At 42.3% G+C, this 18,306-nt stretch overlaps 1 protein-coding gene across 1 annotated transcript in view; it reads right to left on the reverse strand.

Annotated features, from left to right (window-relative positions):
• Positions 1-5,580: 5,580 nt before the first annotated feature.
• The window catches only part of LOC126418679 (endocuticle structural glycoprotein SgAbd-8), a 44,689-nt gene continuing 31,963 nt past the window's right edge, over positions 5,581-18,306 (reverse strand). Inside the window, exons 3-4 of the mRNA XM_050085571.1 lie at positions 12,535-12,790; positions 5,581-6,200 (exon numbers count right to left, since the gene is read on the reverse strand). Coding sequence (XP_049941528.1) covers positions 6,099-6,200; positions 12,535-12,790 — 358 coding nt within the window. The 3' untranslated portion in view covers positions 5,581-6,098. The remainder of the gene's footprint in view (positions 6,201-12,534; positions 12,791-18,306) is intronic.

An 18,306-nucleotide genomic window follows, 5' to 3' on the forward strand; every position in this document is an offset into this window, starting at 1 on the left:
GAGAGGAGAAGATACAGGTAAGCTAGTAGTATTTATTTATTTATTTATTGTGGGTGTCCACAGCCTCAATATGATTTCTTTTGAGAATGAAAGTATGGTCCAGGTAGAGTGTATTCTTTTTATTAACTATGCGATTGGCCCCCTTCAAATTTTGGACATTTTCAAGATGTACCCCTGTCCACATATACCAGCGACATATTTATCATAATGTAAAATGAAGGTGGAAGCTTAAGGTACCTGTTTCAAAGCGACCAAAGGTTGGATTTCGCCAATCGCATAGATAATACAGAGAATGCAGCATACCTGGTCCATGTTTTAATTAGCAAAAAATGAAGTATACCTGGGAAAGCTCTGGATTTGCAGGTGGATTACGTCATGGTCTAGCAGAGAAATCAGATGTTATATAGACTATAAGGCTTACTAAGGAGCAGACAAAGATACTGATCAGAATTTAGCAATGAAGAAGGGTAGACGGAAGAATCAGTGTAGGTGGAAGCGGGATACTAAAATACAGAGTAATGATAAGATATCTTTGAAGTTCTGTGAGGCTGTAGGCGCTGCGATAATGAGTAGCACAGTAGGCAATTCGGCTGAAGAGTTAATAACACAAACGGGACAAACATAGCCCACTGGACAATGGCTGTGAAGAAACGTTGCTTCATAGAGGAAATTAAATAATAGAAGAAAGAAGGAAATACGAAAATATTGATGGAAAGACAGGAAGGCAGCAATACTTAGAAATGAAAGAAGTACGAAGTGCTGGGAGGATAAAGCGAATAGGCTGCAGGAAAAATGGAATGGTCGTGGAAATGATACATCCATAAGATAGAAAAATCGAAATAGACGTCGCTGAAATTGATAACAAGGTCGTCATAATTAAGAGTGCAATGTGAATTCCACTTTAAGAATACAAAGCACGTGTAAATGGTGGGAAAATCGAATTTTTTTATAACTTTATTAATTTCTAAAGTCTTTCCTTATTACATTGATATATACATTATAAGGTTACAAGTGAAGAATGATTTATATGCCGTCACGCACCTTTATTCCTGTTACGGAAACCGGTATTATTTAGAAAATAACTGTGAACTTTCTGTTTCAAGCGATTAGACGTATGATACATTCTATGTGTTGGTGACAGTGCAGTTTTCTAGTGTCTGTAAATGATTGCTAGTATTTACTTTTGTTTCGCTGAAGCAGTTTGTTCACGTGCTACTGAATGTTTGTTGCCCAAGTGCTGCATGCATTTATGAAAGTACATATCCTTTAGTGTGCAATAAATACGAACTATGCCACGCATCAAGAAATTCAATGAAAGGTAATTCCGCCCTAACCAGTTCATAAACAATGCAAGCCACGCTATTGAAAGTAACCTATGTATCAGTTCTTCAGGGAAGAAACCCCCAAACGGCACGCCTCTTGGTGATTCACATTTTTGTGTTAAAAATGATGTTGTTTGTAGTAGTTTCTTTGTTGTTGATTTGAGCATCTTATCTTTTATTTTAAAAAAGAATTGGTGCAATGTAAACAGTGTGATGGTGTAGGCTGTCTGGAAATAACTGAACAACAAAGTAGCAGGAACATTTTAGCGTTGTAATTTGTTGTTCTGTGTAGACCTTGCACTAAATCTACCCTGAAAATGACTTCGAAAATTGTGCATAATTCGCATGATGTGAATTTGAAGTTAGTGCATGCAATGCGTGCAATAGGAAAAGGAAAAAAGTCTCCTTAAACGTTTTGTGGTTTGATGGATCTTTCTCCTCTTCCCAGTAGGTTGAGCATGTACATCAAAAAACTTTTAGGCGCCTTGACGGTTGTGTCTAAAGCATCTATGGAACGTGTAGTAGATGAGACTGTAAATATTAGTGGAAAGCAAAAAATATTGGCCACATATACCATCATAAACATTCTCTTTGTGAGCCTGTTATGAATGAAATAAAATCACTTTTTAGAGACCTGAGTGACCCTGGTTTGCTTAGTAAATGTCTTCATGGTAGACACTCAGAATACAAATGAAAGTTTCAACCATTTCGTGTAGGAAAGATTACCCAAGAATGTTTTTGCGGGACTAAATACATTAAAAGTTGGTGTACTAGATGCAGTGATATGCTTCAGTGATGGAGTGGTAGAAAGGTTGGAAGTGCTTAGAAATTGAGGCATAAAATGTTGCTCTTATATAGACACTCAATTGCTTGCGTGTGACAGACAATGGGTGCGTGAAGCTGAAAAGTTCGCTCTTCAAGTTACTGAAGAAGAAAGAAGGACTAAAAGGAATGCCAAGGTGAAGCTAGAAGACGAAGAAACGCTGCAGGATGAAGACTATGATTCAGGAATGTTCTGAGGCACAGTTTAATTTGACTCATTTCTTCATTCACAATTTCGTGCAAGTTGTATTTGTCAGAATTCAGACAGAAATATTTCCTAAAGTTTTTAAGCATTACTGTAATTTTTTTCTGTAACTTGTAACAGTTCATATGCATGTAGTAGACCTAAGCTTTATTTCAGAAACAACTAATTTATAAAAAAAATTACATATTTATTAGGAAAAAATTATAAAAATTAAAATGTAAGATGTGATATTTTTTTCCTTGTAATATACGTAATAGGTGGAGGTCTAGTACATCAAGTCATGCATGTCTGGTAAAAATTTGGTCTCCTTCAAATGTGTAACATTGGGTTAAATGGTAGCTCAGTTTGGGGAAGCATTGTGGAAAAATAATTGCATCAGTTTCTTTGTAATTTTTTAATAACCCTAAACAGGTTCAAAAAATATTGATAATAATTCTAATTTGTTTATAAAGTGTGCTGCATTACCTGATATAAAAAAAATGTGTAAAACATATACATTATAAACAGTGCCTAAAAGAAATAGGTGTTGATATTTACATAATATTGAGCCGGAAAAGTACCCTGCATCCTTAAACACAGATGAGAGAGCAGACAGATGGAAAGAGTATATGGAAGGCTTCTGGGAGAGGGAGGAACTGTCTGATGACTTGATTAAGGAACAAAAGAGTGTGTAGGGGACTGTGATTCAGTATTACTGTTTGAGTTTAGTAAAGCTTTGAAGACTTGCAATGAAAGAAGGCTGAAGCGATAATATAAAACTTTCTTTCGCAGTTTATGAAATCATTATGGGTAGCGGTAACCAAGCAACTGCAGATTTTGGAGAAAAGAATTTATAATTGTGGAGACACACCTTGTGACTTTCGGGTTGACGTCAGCCACACAATCACGAGAGAAGCAACGGCAGATAAGTGCAAAAACTATAAGCACAATTAACAGCTTATGCGTTCAAGTTGCAGACAAAAATGCTATACAGAAAAAGGAAGAGAAAATTGATGATAAGGTAAAGGCACGAGAGAGGCAGTTCTCGCCCTAGGACCGATAACAAAATCAAGACTGAAGAAAAATCAAGATACCTTCCTAGGATTTGTCGACCAGGAAAAAGCTTTTGAGAACATAAAACTGTAAATGGTGTCCAAAATTCTGAGAAGAGTAGGAGTAAGCTATAGTAAAGGTTAATATACAATGTATACAAGAACCGAGAATGGGACTGTGAGACCAAGAACTAAGTGCTCAGATTATAAAAGGGTAAGATAGATGCAGTCTTTGCCCCTATTTTTCAGTCTATACATCGACAAGAACGACAGCAGTAAAAGAAGCCTTCACGAGAGGGATTAAAATTCAGAGTAAAGGAATATCGATAACAACCACTTTTGACATTGTTATCTCCAGTGAAAGCCAGGAAGAATTAAGGACATTCTTAATGGAATGAGCAGTCTATCAAGCGCAGAATATGGAATGGGAGTAAATCGAAGAAAGACGACAGCAATGAAGAGTAAGATAACACCGACAAACGATTCAGCTACCTCAGAAGCAAAATCACGAATGACGGTAGAAGCAAGGAGGACAGCAAAGACACAGGCAAAGAGGGCATTCCTGGCCAAAAAAAAAAAAGTTACTAGTATCAAACACAAGCATTAATTTGAGGAAGAAGGTTCTGAGGACGTACGTTCGTAGCACACAATTGTATGTTAGTGAATCGTGGACTATGGAAAGCTGGAAAAGAAGAGAACCGAAGCGTCTGTTTCGTGGAACGATTATGAAATTTGGATGGACTTATACCATAGGGAATTAGAAGGTTCACTACAGAACCGGTGGAGAAAGGTTCGTATGCAAATTACAAACAAGAAGAGGGACAGGATGATAGGGCATGTGTTAATGGATCAGGAAATAATTCCCATGGCGTTTCATGGTGCTCTAGAGGGTAAAAACTGTGGTGGTAGACAGAGATTGGAATACACCCTAGAAATAGTTGAGGACGTAGGGTGGAAGTGCTGCTCTGGGATGAAAAGAGAATGGCACAAGGAAAGAATTCGTGATGGATGGCATCAAAGATCTAGAAGGCATATGAATCTAATAAAGTGCACATTAGTTTACAGGTACTCTCTCACTGAATTTCTTAGTTTTCCTGTTTATTTTGTATGCGCGACACGCAGAGAATGCGAGATTAGGAATATGGTAACACAGCGTGCTTTTTTACTGTACTTAAATGTACAACATAAATGTCAGGGCATGAGTTTAAACAGATACTATTATTACACCACATAGGATCATTATCTTGATATGCACATTCGTAACTGTCAAGCGACACCATGATGTTCGTCCAGCATTGGAACTTTCGTAAACATTAGAATCTGAAATTCAGTTTTACTGTTAACTATGTTGTTCATATTCTGTCCTGAGGCTGTTCCACAGATTTGGTGTGACACTACAATACAGAAATTTAACAATTTTTTCACTTCGTGGTGTTAAATCCTGTTTGTCAGCTTACATTCGTGTTCAGTAAAACATTCAATATTTTGCCCAAATGAACGCTACCATTGCTGTATCTTACATCAGTTCCCTCGTATATTTTCCAGTTTTTTCTTGTTAAATTATTATCTCAATTCCGACAGTTCTTCGTAATTTACGAAATTGTCCGAGTAGCAATATTCTCATCTCTTTATTGTCCGTCGTAGAGTGCATGATTTACAATATAATTTAATGTGTGAAAGAAAAAAGGCCGGCCGGAGTGGCCGAGCGGTTCTAGGCGCTACAGTCTGGAACAGCGCGACAGCTACGGTCGCAGGTTCGAATCCTGCCTCGGGCATGGATGTCTGTGATGTCCTTCGGTTAGTTAGGTTTAAGTAGTTCTAAGTTCTAGGTGACTGATGACCACAGCAGTTAAGTCCAATAGTGCTCAGAGCCATTTGAACCATTTTTTTGAAAGAAAAGTAACATCTAAGTTCATCTTGTGTTGATAAAAATTTTGTTGCTTGTCATAAAGTTCCTGTTAACTTTGAAGGCCTCGTAGTATCGTACAGAGAACCCATAATTACTTTTAGATCAAGCTCCAGATACATTTCCCGTCTGTACAATATGCTACCAGTTACATGCTTCGATAGTCATTCGTAGCAATAGTCGCCGTATTTCATATTCATGAAGTTTCGGTATAATGTAATGATGAGGAATATGTATGAAAAAAGTTAATTATGATAAACGATGTCGTGTAAAAACTCGGGAAAGGAAACGATGTTTGTCTTGTTGAACAGCATTTATTTCTGAGAATGAAACATAATTTTGGCACAGTTTGACGAATGGTTATAATGGCAAGTCATGTCCAACAATAGTTTACTTTACATATATGTGTGTATAAAATCAAATGCACACTACGACAATAATGAGTACAAAAACACACAGAGACTATGTGAAATGCAAGAAACTTAAGAGAGTCTTAACATCTAAGACTAAGTGTCAAGATTCTCGCCTGTATTCTTTGTCATACCAGTTTAGTAGCAATATGATCACTTCTTACAGTCTCTAAGAACCTTAAATAATGCTACAAACGAATGGAGACCAGGTGCATAAAGTGAAGAGGACGCAGTGGAATGGAATAACTTAAAGCGGTCTTCCCAGGGCTCCGTCTAGTGAACGTAGCTGCTCGGAAGCACTGATTCGCCTTTTACCACTTGTCACACGCGCACGCCCCTTTTACGCGTGCTGCGGGAAATGTCCGTATTAGACGCGGTGTCATCTCGTGCCCCGGATAGTCACTACTGGCGGAACCTGCTGGGTGTCGGGTAGTTGTCAGGCTCCTCTGGAAGAGCACCATCAGCCAGGTTCTGTTGGAATTTTGGGTTTCTCGCTTCCTCCTCCTGAAACAAGACAGCATAATGATTAGTTTTCAGACAAGAAGTGGAACTTAAATTCACTCGCTTTACATGCGTATGATTATCACATATAGGCAACGATTTGTCTTTTCATGATATGGTTCCAATATTATGCAGCACGGTTCTACTTGGGAAACTAGGCATAATCAAACAAATCGTCGTGTGGTGAACCAAAGCCTTTCTTTTTCAGACGAAATTGTGGCGAATTTTGCTGGGATCACTGGAACTCCCTTTCTTGAAAATAACTATTTTGGAGTGAATTGTCCACCCAAATATTCTCCCTGGATCACTAATTCATGGAGAATGCAAGTATACAGCTTTGTGAAATTTGGAAAGTGGGGGTGACTTACTGAGAGATCTATGAGCTAATCTGGACAGTTAACAATGGCTGGATAGCTTGTTGGGTAACATAACGGTCGGAAATCGTGAAGGTCTGGATTAAAAGGGACTCAGGACACGACACTGATCAGTGCGCGTTCCCTGTACTCGCGACTATGTCTCCATTAAATGCTGAGACCATGACTGTGCATAATGAAGTTAAGAGTGTGGTGTAGCGCTGCTGTGCAAATTTTGATAAAGCTTTTAATCGCGTATTTTGGTGACTAGCATTGTGACAGACGACAGAGTAATGCGTTAGTGATTCTATGATTTTCATTATTTCTAATATTTTTGTAAGCTAAATTGAAATTTACCTTTCTTGGTACAAATGGTATCATCATTTTACATATTACACTGTAGTTGCTTTGATACACCAGCTAGAACTGTGTAACCTTTGGCAAGTAAATTTGATCTTTGACTACTGTGTGAACGTTTGGTAAGCTGATTTCCATTGCGGTTTCTAATCGAAATGTCGGTAGCTCGATATGGATTCTGACAGTGAGAGTATGTAGTTTTAGTGAACTAAATAGTTTAATTACAGAATGTACATATGGCCACTCTCGGTTGCATAAAATACACTCCTGGAAATTGAAATAAGAACACCGTGAATTCATTGTCCCAGGAAGGGGAAACTTTATTGACACATTCCTGGGGTCAGATACATCACATGATCACACTGACAGAACCACAGGCACATAGACACAGGCAACAGAGCATGCACAATGTCGGCACTAGTACAGTGTATATCCACCTTTCGCAGCAATGCAGGCTGCTATTCTCCCATGGAGACGATCGTAGAGATGCTGGATGTAGTCCTGTGGAACGGCTTGCCATGCCATTTCCACCTGGCGCCTCAGTTGGACCAGCGTTCGTGCTGGACGTGCAGACCGCGTGAGACGACGCTTCATCCAGTCCCAAACATGCTCAATGGGGGACAGATCCGGAGATCTTGCTGGCCAGGGTAGTTGACTTACACCTTCTAGAGCACGTTGGGTGGCACGGGATACATGCGGACGTGCATTGTCCTGTTGGAACAGCACGTTCCCTTGCCGGTCTAGGAATGGTAGAACGATGGGTTCGATGACGGTTTGGATGTACCGTGCATTATTCAGTGTCCCCTCGACGATCACCAGTGGTGTACGGCTAGTGTAGAAGATCGCTCCCCACACCATGATGCCGGGTGTTGGCCCTGTGTGCCTCGGTCGTATGCAGTCCTGATTGTGGCGCTCACCTGCACGGCGCGAAACACGCATACGACCATCATTGGCACCAAGGCAGAAGCGACTCTCATCGCTGAAGACGACACGTCTCCATTCGTCCCTCCATTCACGCCTGTCGCGACACCACTGGAGGCGGGCTGCACGATGTTGGGGCGTGAGCGGAAGACGGCCTAACGGTGTGCGGGACCGTAGCCCAGCTTCATGGAGACGGTTGCGAATGGTCCTCGCCGATACCCCATGAGCAACAGTGTCCCTAATTTGCTGGGAAGTGGCGGTGCGGTCCCCTACGGCACTGCGTAATGATCCTACGGTCTTGGCGTGCATCCGTGCGTCGCTGCGGTCCGGTCCCAGGTCGACGGGCACGTGCACCTTCCGCCGACCACTGGCGACAACATCGATGTACTGTGGAGACCTCACGCCCCACGTGTTGAGCAATTCGGCGGTACGTCCACCCGGCCTCCCGCATGCCCACTATACGCCCTCGCTCAAAGTCCGTCAACTGCACATACGGTTCACGTCCACGCTGTCGGGGCATGCTACCAGTGCTAAAGACTGCGATGGAGCTCCGTATGCCACGGCAAACTGGCTGACACTGACGGCGGCGGTGCACAAATGCTGCGCAGCTGGCGCCATTCGACGGCCAACACCGCGGTTCCTGGTGTGTCCGCTGTGCCGTGCGTGTGATCATTGCTTGTACAGCCCTCTCGCAGTGTCCGGAGCAAGTATGGTGGGTCTGACACACCGGTGTCAATGTGTTCTTTTTTCCATTTCCAGGAGTGTAGATGGTAAACTGACCATGGTTTCGACAGCTCTAAGGCGCACTTCATCAGAATAATAATCACGTAAGGTTACATGTACTCACATCTTTAACTTTATGCAGCCGAGGTGGCTATACGTACATTCTGTAATTAAGTTAAAGCACGGTTGTTATACTTCAGCCAATAACAATGTTTAAAATTTCAAGAACTAAATAGTGTAACATGCCGACAATCTTGAATATTTTTATCAGAACTGTGCACTCGAAAAATGTACTCGTTGTTCACTAAGGACATGATGTCCGTTTTTGTAAGTTTTGCGTCCAGTTGAGTTACTTGTCGAAGTTGTTACCTCATTTTGTTAGTGAAACTGATAATGGAGGAAACATACACATGTTTAACATTACATTCGAAATTTTACAATTTTTTAATAAGTTATACAGGATGTACACATGAAACCTCCATAATGTGCAAACGTACTTTTAAAAAACTATGAGACATAGAGGGAGACCAAGAGATGAATACACTAAGCAGATTCAGAAGGATGTAGGTTGCAGTAGGTACTGGGAGATGAAAAAGCTTGCACAGGATAGTGTAGCATGGAGAGCTGCATCAAACCAGTCTCAGGACTGAAGACCACAACAACAACATGAGACATAGATACTTGCTGTCTGCGGCATCAGATAAAGGAACTCAGAGTCTTCTGTAGGTTTTCCTTTCCCAAACGATTCCTTCTGTTCTGTTTCAGGTGCTAAATAATTACCAGAAATGACTACGCTTTCACAGAGCTTAATGCGCATTGGGGTACGCAGAAACGAAACCCCCCTTTGCTTGTAAAGAAATTTCAGAGGTCAGTTTCAAAGGCAGACATGAGAAGTAAATACGGTTAAGGCATAGAATGATAAGCACCTAGCCACTGGAAGTGTAAACAGACATTGAGGGTCTGGCAGACAACGCATCGGCTGAAATGGTAGAGGAGATCCTCCTTCCAATCAGGCCCACTGATCTCAGTTCACCGAGCATCACGAGACTTAAACATACCCTGACCAGCAGTTCACAAAGTGCTGTGCAAACGACTTCGCTTGCACGCTTACGAATTTCAAATCGCGTAACGACTGAAGCGAATGTATTTGCAGCTTCGCCACGAATTTGCTATTGAGATGCTGGACCGGATCGAGTAAAACCTCAAATATCAACGAAATGTCGTTTCCGTGGATGAAGAAACCATCCACGTGTGTGCGAAGGCCAGTCGCACTGATTTTGCATATGTGGTTCGGTAAACCGACAAAGTTTTGGCGAACATGTCAGAGTCAGCAAAAAGTTGAGTGTGTGGTGCGCACTGCTGAAAAACGGTATACTTGGATCGTTTTTCTTCTTCGAGTAAATAGTAACAGGAACCGCTCGTCTGAAGTGGTTGAGCAATGTGCTGTCCTTGAGCTTCATCCCCTTCAGCGAAATGCGAACGAGCCGGATAGTGCACCACTGATTTGTGGTTTCCTATTTTTCCACTGTGATTTCGTGAACCGAACAATTCCTTAGCGCTGGAAAGGATGTGATATACCAAACAAGAGGCCACCGCGACTTGTTGACATATCCCCTCTCGATTTCTTCCAGTTGCTTTATTTGAAAAAACATTGTGGAGACCTCATCTGTACCTCACCGTAGTGACTGCACGGAAGAGCTGGGAATCCAACAGCCTCCATCAATACAAACATGCTTCTGCTTTCAAAGGTTGAGATACACGGAGGAGCATCATGCCATTCCCGACATGCTCTTCTCATTCTTTTATAAAAGTATTTTATTAGATTTGGATTAGACATAGTAATTTTCTAATTCGAGCTACGAGTTTGGTAACAGTGATTGTAAGGATCAATCCAACTCTATATTCTTCTCTATATTCTAACTCAGTTTCTGTGCATGTGATGGTAGATTTTTCGCCTGTGTCAGCAGAGATCTTCGAAAGTCAGCAGTTACACAGAGCAGTGGATGAGAGCCAAGACATCCCAATGCGTTATCCTGCAGACAGCAGGAGTGACTAGAGGAAAGCTGCCAGCAGGTGGAAGAATGCATTGATCCAGCTGGACACGGTAGATACGTGGTCAGCTAGTGTTGTTCTAGATCGGATGTTGGTCTGGCGCCAGAGCACTAAAAGCGGTGACCCACGGAGACTTACTCCAGTAGATAAGTAGCTGTTTTTATAGCTAGGCTCTGCCCTCGAAGTACTTTCTCCATAGGGTAGCGTACTTTAACTAGTGAATTCTCAGAAGACAAGTCAAAAGAAGACACATTCGTACAGATTACTATGTGCCTTCCGGTCCTAAAAGCAGATGAGCAATTCAGATTCTGCATTTTTTTCTTTCGCCGCTAGTTGAAAGTGTCGCAACAAACATGCGCCAAGACTAGATGGCACAGCAGATATATTCTCCACTCAAAAGTAAGAAAGATACGTTTTGGATGTTCTCAAAATAAACAAATAGAGTGAGAGATCAAGAACAGTTTCCTGAAATTTTGTACAAAGAAGGACCATGGATTTGAGAATAAGCAAATGAGATGAGTCTGGAAGTTTTTGTAAAACTACGGGGGAAAAGCGAGTCGACTTCAGAATAAGGATACTACGCTATTGGCTAGAACTGGACAAAATTTTTCTCACTGCGAGTGATTTATTACTCGCATATACGAATTCAGTGCAGAGCAGACATAGGAGACGCTGCTAGTTGACACCCACTTGCTTCCACAATTTCTGAGTTGTCATTTCGTGGCAGCAAAAAGGCGAAGAGCACAGATGCTCTACAGTTGGCGGCAGATGATACGTGTACGTAAATTTCTCGCTACTTGTGAGGCACCTGAATTAGCACACGAGTTGTGTTGTTGTGATGGCATCCATTGGAACCATCCACAGTCCACTCGTCAAGTAACACCAATCATATCTGGTGGCATCAGAGGGCAATAAATTCATTAGCACAATCGCTGTTGCCTACCTACGGCTGTTTGTGATATATTAATATGTTACGAAACTGATTACTGCCGATCCCATTTCCTGAGATTACATCACCAAATATGTCAGTGTTTATTTTCACTTACAGTCAAGTTTCTGTTAGGTGTTCTTTGCCATACGATCAGCTAATATCTTTGGACGGTCAGCAACGTTAGCTGGGTAGTCACCGTGTCTGACTGCCTGGCAGCGGGCTCGGGTTCGGTTCCCAGCCGGGTCGGGGATTGTGTCTGGTCAGGGACTGAGTATAGTGTTGTACTCCTCACCATTTCATTGACACGAAAGTCGCCCAATACGCCGTCAACTGGAAAGACTTGCAGTTAGACAACCGCACTTCCCGAAGTGGAGGACTTCTGACCACCAATGCCACACGATAATTTTCATTTCTATGCGGTGTCGCTCATTAATCTGTGTGCACTCAAAACTTTCTTTATAATAAAATTGGGTACACTTAGGCCAGATAATTGATTTTACAGTTAATGAAGCGTGTTCATGCCGTCGGCCAATATTAAAATATGGATATTTCAATACCCGAGACTCAGTAATAGGGCGACCTTTTTAATTAATAGCGTTCATTAAAATACATTTGTAGGGTATCTAAGTGCTGCGGGGACGAATATACTTCTCAGCAGCGCAATTGATACAGGTCACTGTACCACTCCAGAGGAAAGCATCAGGTCGACTGGCATTTCGCAACGTTATAGTCTAGGTATTTTACAGTTTACGAAAGGAGCCCATTTTGAAATGTAGTCACACGTTGTAGAAAACTTTTTAAGTAGCTTTGCATGATGCCACAAGTATCTATGTCTCACAGTTTTCTTAATTGCTTTAGGAAATCGGGGAAGCCTCATGTGTATTGTTCGTGTACCTAATCAGGCGGCAGATATGTGTTGCTTATTGAGGTGAGTGAACAGTGCATAAGAAATGAACTGTACAACCACCAGGATGTAGTGTGGTGCAGCTGATGTACGCACCTGCTGTTGCTTGATGCCTGCATAGATGAGGTCCAGCGACTTCTGGATCTCCTCGGGCACCGGCGGCGGCGTGGGGATGTGCGAGCCCTCGGCGCGGAAGCCCTGCTCGTCGGCCGTGTACGTGATGGTGATGAGCGAGCCGTCGGGCGCCGTGTACGAGTAGGAGCCGTGCTGCACCAGCGCCTCCGTGTCCTTGTCGCCCACGTTCTTCAGGAAGCCCGTCTCCTCTGCCACGATGTTGTTGCCCGTCTCGTAGCTGGCAACATCGAGTTTCAGAGGTCAGTACATTGGTTCTACTAATTGTGACATAAGCTGTTCACTTCAGATTTGTTCTAAGTTATGAAACCTTAGCATTTGTATCTACAATGTAATGTTTCCGACAGCATCATGTTCTATTTTGTTGAATATTGCTCTGCTTATACTTGTTTTCGCTATACAGAGTCGATGCATCTATTCTGCACTTATTGAGTTACGTGCAATCAGTTTGTTCACTATTATTTCAAGAAATAAGCTGTACAGAAACTGCAAATGTTTGCAGCATATAAATCATTTTATGTTGTTATAATGTCTGTAATTATACTCCAAATCTTCTGTGTAACAGAAACATTTATTTTAAACTACCTGGAAAGGAAACTTGTCCCTTTTGTTTCCTGAACTGGAAGAAAAGTATTGTGTTAATGATTTTATATGTACACCATCTAACTTAATCAGAATATTTCCAGAATGAGATTTTCACTCTGCAGCAGAGTGCGCACCGATATGAAACTTCCTGCAAATTAAAGCACACAGTTTTAATCTGTCAGAAAGTTACTCAGAAGAAATTGTTATAAAATACATTTGCTGTTTTGCTTTCGGGTGCAAAGACGAGTAAATTTCTCTCAGGAGTGTTAGTTCTGCAAAGTCTTCAGGAGAAGTTCTGTGAAGTTTGGAATGTAGGAGACGAGGTACTGGCGGAAGTAAAGCTGTGAAGAGGGCTCGTCACTCATGCTTTGGTAGCTCAGACGGATGAGCAAAGGTCCCGAGTTCGAGTCTCAGTCCGGCACACAGTTTTAATCAGTCCAGAAGATCATTTCTTTAGTGAGTACCATAGACACAATAAAGGTATTAAGTTTTAATTGAAAAATACGGATTGCAATCGGCACGATGACGTGTTATGTAGACATGTTTCCCAGTTGCACCTGATACTGGCTCAAAAGCCGATACAGCAATAGTGAAAATAATAAAAATAATACATTCAAATGCCAGCAATGTTATCTTTTAATGTATGGTTGTCTGGCCAACACCATTCATTTAAATTATTTCCGCAGCATTTGAACATTTCTTATGTGCATTATTGAAAATCATACAAGATAAACTAATTTCATCAGGTATTTTCTTCTTTTCATGAAATTTTCCAGCCATCTAATGTGCATCTGAATTGCAAAAAAGTTCAAGATAACTATTGCAGACCTAAATACGTCGAGATTTTCCTTTTTGTAATTGACGCTTCTCGTCGTTATGTATTACGCAATAGAAATGGGAACCTTTTAAATCAGTATGGTAAATTAGTTGAAACGCATTGTGTTCGTGGTAAGACTACCAACCTTTCTTTCTTTTTCCTATTAAAATTTCCAGTTGTATCACAGTAATAAGTTTCTTGTCGGGGCATAAAAGGGGCATTGAACAAATTTAGAAATTCTATTTTAAAGCTGTGGCTTTCAGTTTGGTTTATCATTGTATGAACTGATTTAAATATTTTTTCTTCCCCTTGTATCATATACTATGTCCGTTGATTTACTGGTTGATCTGTGTAGTTCTTAGCTGCTAAAACTGTTCGCTCACACAATCATTATCACAGTGACACGATTCGCAAACATTTGGAGGACTCCTGCTCATTTCCGCATCAGTAATACTACGCACAGACGGTTGGGGTATACATTATCCGTCCTGAGGGGGGGGGGGGGGGGGGAGTGGTTATGGTGTGGCGACAAGAATTAACCATGCAAAATCTGTTAATAAGCAAGCCGATCCTGTGCCGATGCAGTACAAAGCTGAAAGGTAAAGAGGATACAAGATAAACTTCCTTCAAGCAGGTATTTTCTTCTTTGCTTCTTTGCATGATAGTTTGCAGACTATTAATGTAGGTCTGAGTTGCTAAAAACTTCAAAAACTGTTGCAGACCTGAGTATCTCGAGATTTTCCTTTTTGTGTTTCACGCTTCTCGTTGTTATGTGTTCCGCAATAGAAAGTACAGTCTCATATCAAAGCAATGTCTCTTCTACAATAAGAAGGCCCTTCTGAAGCTGTAGGTTGTATCAGAAAGAATGATGATCTTGGTTGTAGTTTTATGTTGCTTTAACTCGTGTTAAGGACTCCTTTACGTGTTCCTTTACATTGTGAGATTTGCTTACTACTCCATATTTCACTGACGGTAGTCAGATCCCATAGTTGTACATTCGTAGATGAAATTTTATGGAAAATGGGAATACTTTCAGGACAGAATTATAGGCCCCTATTTCATTGAAGAAAATCGTAATGATACGAAGAACACCACTTTCGTGCAAGAAACATGAGGTCTGTTGTTGGAAGAAATACCTTTAGGAATAAGGAACAGAATGTGGTATCAACACGATGAGTGCCCGGCACGTTTTTCGCTGATGGCTAGAAATGAGCTGCAGAGACAATTCCCAAATCGTAGGATTGGACGTGGAGGAGATGTGTCGTGGCCGGCTCGTTCGCCTGACTTGACACGTCTGAAGTTTTTCTTGTGAGGGTTCGTAGAAGATGTTGTTTATATAGACATCCGAACTACACCTGAAGATATAGACATTCCAACTACACCTGAAGATATAGACATTCGAACTACACCTGAAGATATGAGAGCATATGCTTCGATAACTGCCGGTGTGATAAGAAATACCACTCTATCCATGATAAGGAGACTGCAGCACTGCACTGATACCAATGGTCATCTCTTTGAACACGTTCTGTAAATGGACGCTCATGCCACATTTGTTACCTTCGTTGACCTTCAAAGACCTTACTGTAGGATATCATTGTATTCCTCTCGACAGCTGCTATCAGAAAATAAGTACCAAACTATAGAATCCCATTTAAAAAAATAAAGTTGACCTTCATATCTCTGAAGCGACGCCACCTATCAACAAAGAATCAACTTCATATTATGGCCCCTGTTATCCCATTCAAGTTTTGTCCCACAAACTTTTCAGCTCATATCCTGCTTTCGGAGCTATTCTTGGTGGCAACATTTAGTGACTCAGCCTTTATATCACGTTCATGATGATGTGCCCATCATTCCGTTTACGCTCATAGTTATTGTGATATTTACGTGAAAGTAAGACAATGGGCGAAATTCGGAAATGCGTGCAATGAAAAATAGAGGTCGCTACGATGTTTCGTGTGGTTCATATTGCATAATATACTGTTGCGTATTAAAATTAGCCAACATATTGAATTTTTCTATAGACTTGGCTAGAGATATCTATCTGTCACCAACTTCGAGAAAACTGATCTAGCACACTCATTCGCGATCAAGCCGCACCAGTGATAGAGCCACAGTGAAGTACCGACAACACTCCTCACATTTCATAAATGGTTTCGATATCGAAATCAGATTGTGGTAAAAGGTAGCATACAGAGAGGAGAGTATTTTACTATATCGTTATTATGTACAGTGATATTCCAATAACTACAGTCTTTTTCAGTGAATAAATGTAATTCTTAAGGGCTATCGATAGCTGGTGAAATGTGGTATGCTATGGGTTTTTGAACAACTCATGTGAAGACATTACACTTTTTTTGTACCGATGATGTGCTTTTTCATAAGCTACTGACATTACTTTTGCTAAGTTCCTCACTTAATAACCTACTCTTTCAGAAATTTCTCGCAAATGTGTCTACTCAACATGTAATATGAGACAGTGTAAACTCTGCTGTGTTTTGGCAAAAGAAGCACATTTAGAAATGAAAATAAAACGTGTGTGATACCTTATGGGACTTAACTGCTAAGGTTATCAGTCCCTATTCTTACACACTAATTAACCTAAATTATCCTAAGGACAAACACACACACCCATGCCCAAAGGTGGAATCGAACCTCCGCCGGGACCAGCCGCACAGTCCATAACTGCAGCGCCTTAGACAGCTCGGCTAATCCCGAGCGGCTCAAATTTAGGCGTGACTGCAAGAGAAATGTGTAGGTTTTACTCAGAATGTGCCACTCATGGTGCTTCTCTGGAAGTGACAAATGGTTAGCAAGCCACGCGCAAAACAATCGCTGCTTTTTTGATACTAACTGAAGCAGAGGTGACAGTACATCTTTTTGAATGGTCTCCATGAAAGTGTGCACGTGGAGGGGCCCAATTTAATAACTGCAAAAAGATGTGAGTGTAGGCTTCGTTTAGAACGGCGCTTCCCCTCCAGCGCTCGGAATTTTCCCTCTGAGCGACCCCCCACCACCGCCACTCTCCCCTCGCTCCCCCAGCCGACTGCGCATCTCGTGGCCACGGCCGTTTGCGCGGAATGTATACTTTGCGATGCTTACACCGTGACGAAATCCGGTCCTGAGCGCCTGCCAGCTGTTCAGCAAGTCCAGCGCTCCAGTTGCCACAGAGTGCGATTGTTATTCGTCGGAGCGCGGCCGAGACCTTTGGCGAGGCACGGCCGCGACATTCGCCTTGCAGGCGAGAAAACCGGGGCCGCAATTGTCCTGACGCGCCGGAGGTCGCAGAAACTGGTTCAGCTTTCACGTCTGTCTTCGCACTTTAACGCCGGTTCAATTCCCGCTGCCGTACCTACGCGCTTTCCCCATCGCCGCCTGCGCTGTGGCATTTAGGCCTCGCACCATTTCCCTGTTACGACCCACGCCTCCGACTGTCCGGGTCAGCCACTGCTCGTCCCTGTGTGACGCAACTCTCCAGTGGAGAGTGAAACCCAGGCTGTCTGTAGCCGTCGTGCGGCCGCCGGCTGCGCGAGGCTGCGGAGTTGCGCAACAACTGGTGCCGCATCTCCGGCCTCCTTCTCTCTCTGTCTCTCTCTCTCTCTCTCTCTCTCTCCATCCATCCCTCTCGCACACTCACTCTCTCTGGGACGAGTCGAAGAGCCCGATTTACGACGGTGCTCCCGTAAAGGTCGCGCCGGCACGACTCGCACGCCGTAGCCTCTTGCGTCACCCTGCGACCAAACGCCGTTATCTCGCTAGGAACACGCCAGGGTTGCGAAGAAGCCGCGACCTTTCGCGCATGAATAGCTCAAGCGATTAAGTATGCTTGTACTTCGCTCATCACAGTAACAACTACTCTTCGCTGATCAAAATAGCAACTCCCTGCTTGAGAAATTACGGCATTTGATCAAACGGCTCTTACTTCGCGTTAAAAGGTTCTGTTATCTGTGAACGACCACAGTGCGTTTCAGCTGCTGAAATATAAACGATTGTGAAGATCCTGGTCCGATTACCCGGTGCCAGAAATTTCACCCAGGAATGTTCCTAGTGGGAACGAAGCAAGGAAGGTTCAAATGGTTCAAATGGCTCTGAGCACTATGGGACTTAACTTCTGAGGTCATCAGTCTCCTAGACTTAGAACTACTTAAACCTAACTAACGTAAGGACAGGACACACATCCATGCCCAAGGCAGGATTCGAACCTGCCACCGACGCGGTCGCATGGTTCCAGACTGTAGCGCCTAGAACCTCTTGGCCACAACGGCCGACAGCAAGGAAGGAATACAAAAACTATTTGTTAATAAAATCTTTTAATGGTCAGGATCGCATGT

Source organism: Schistocerca serialis, chromosome 9 (genome assembly GCF_023864345.2).
Source record: "Schistocerca serialis cubense isolate TAMUIC-IGC-003099 chromosome 9, iqSchSeri2.2, whole genome shotgun sequence".
Lineage (NCBI taxonomy): Eukaryota > Metazoa > Arthropoda > Insecta > Orthoptera > Acrididae > Schistocerca > Schistocerca serialis.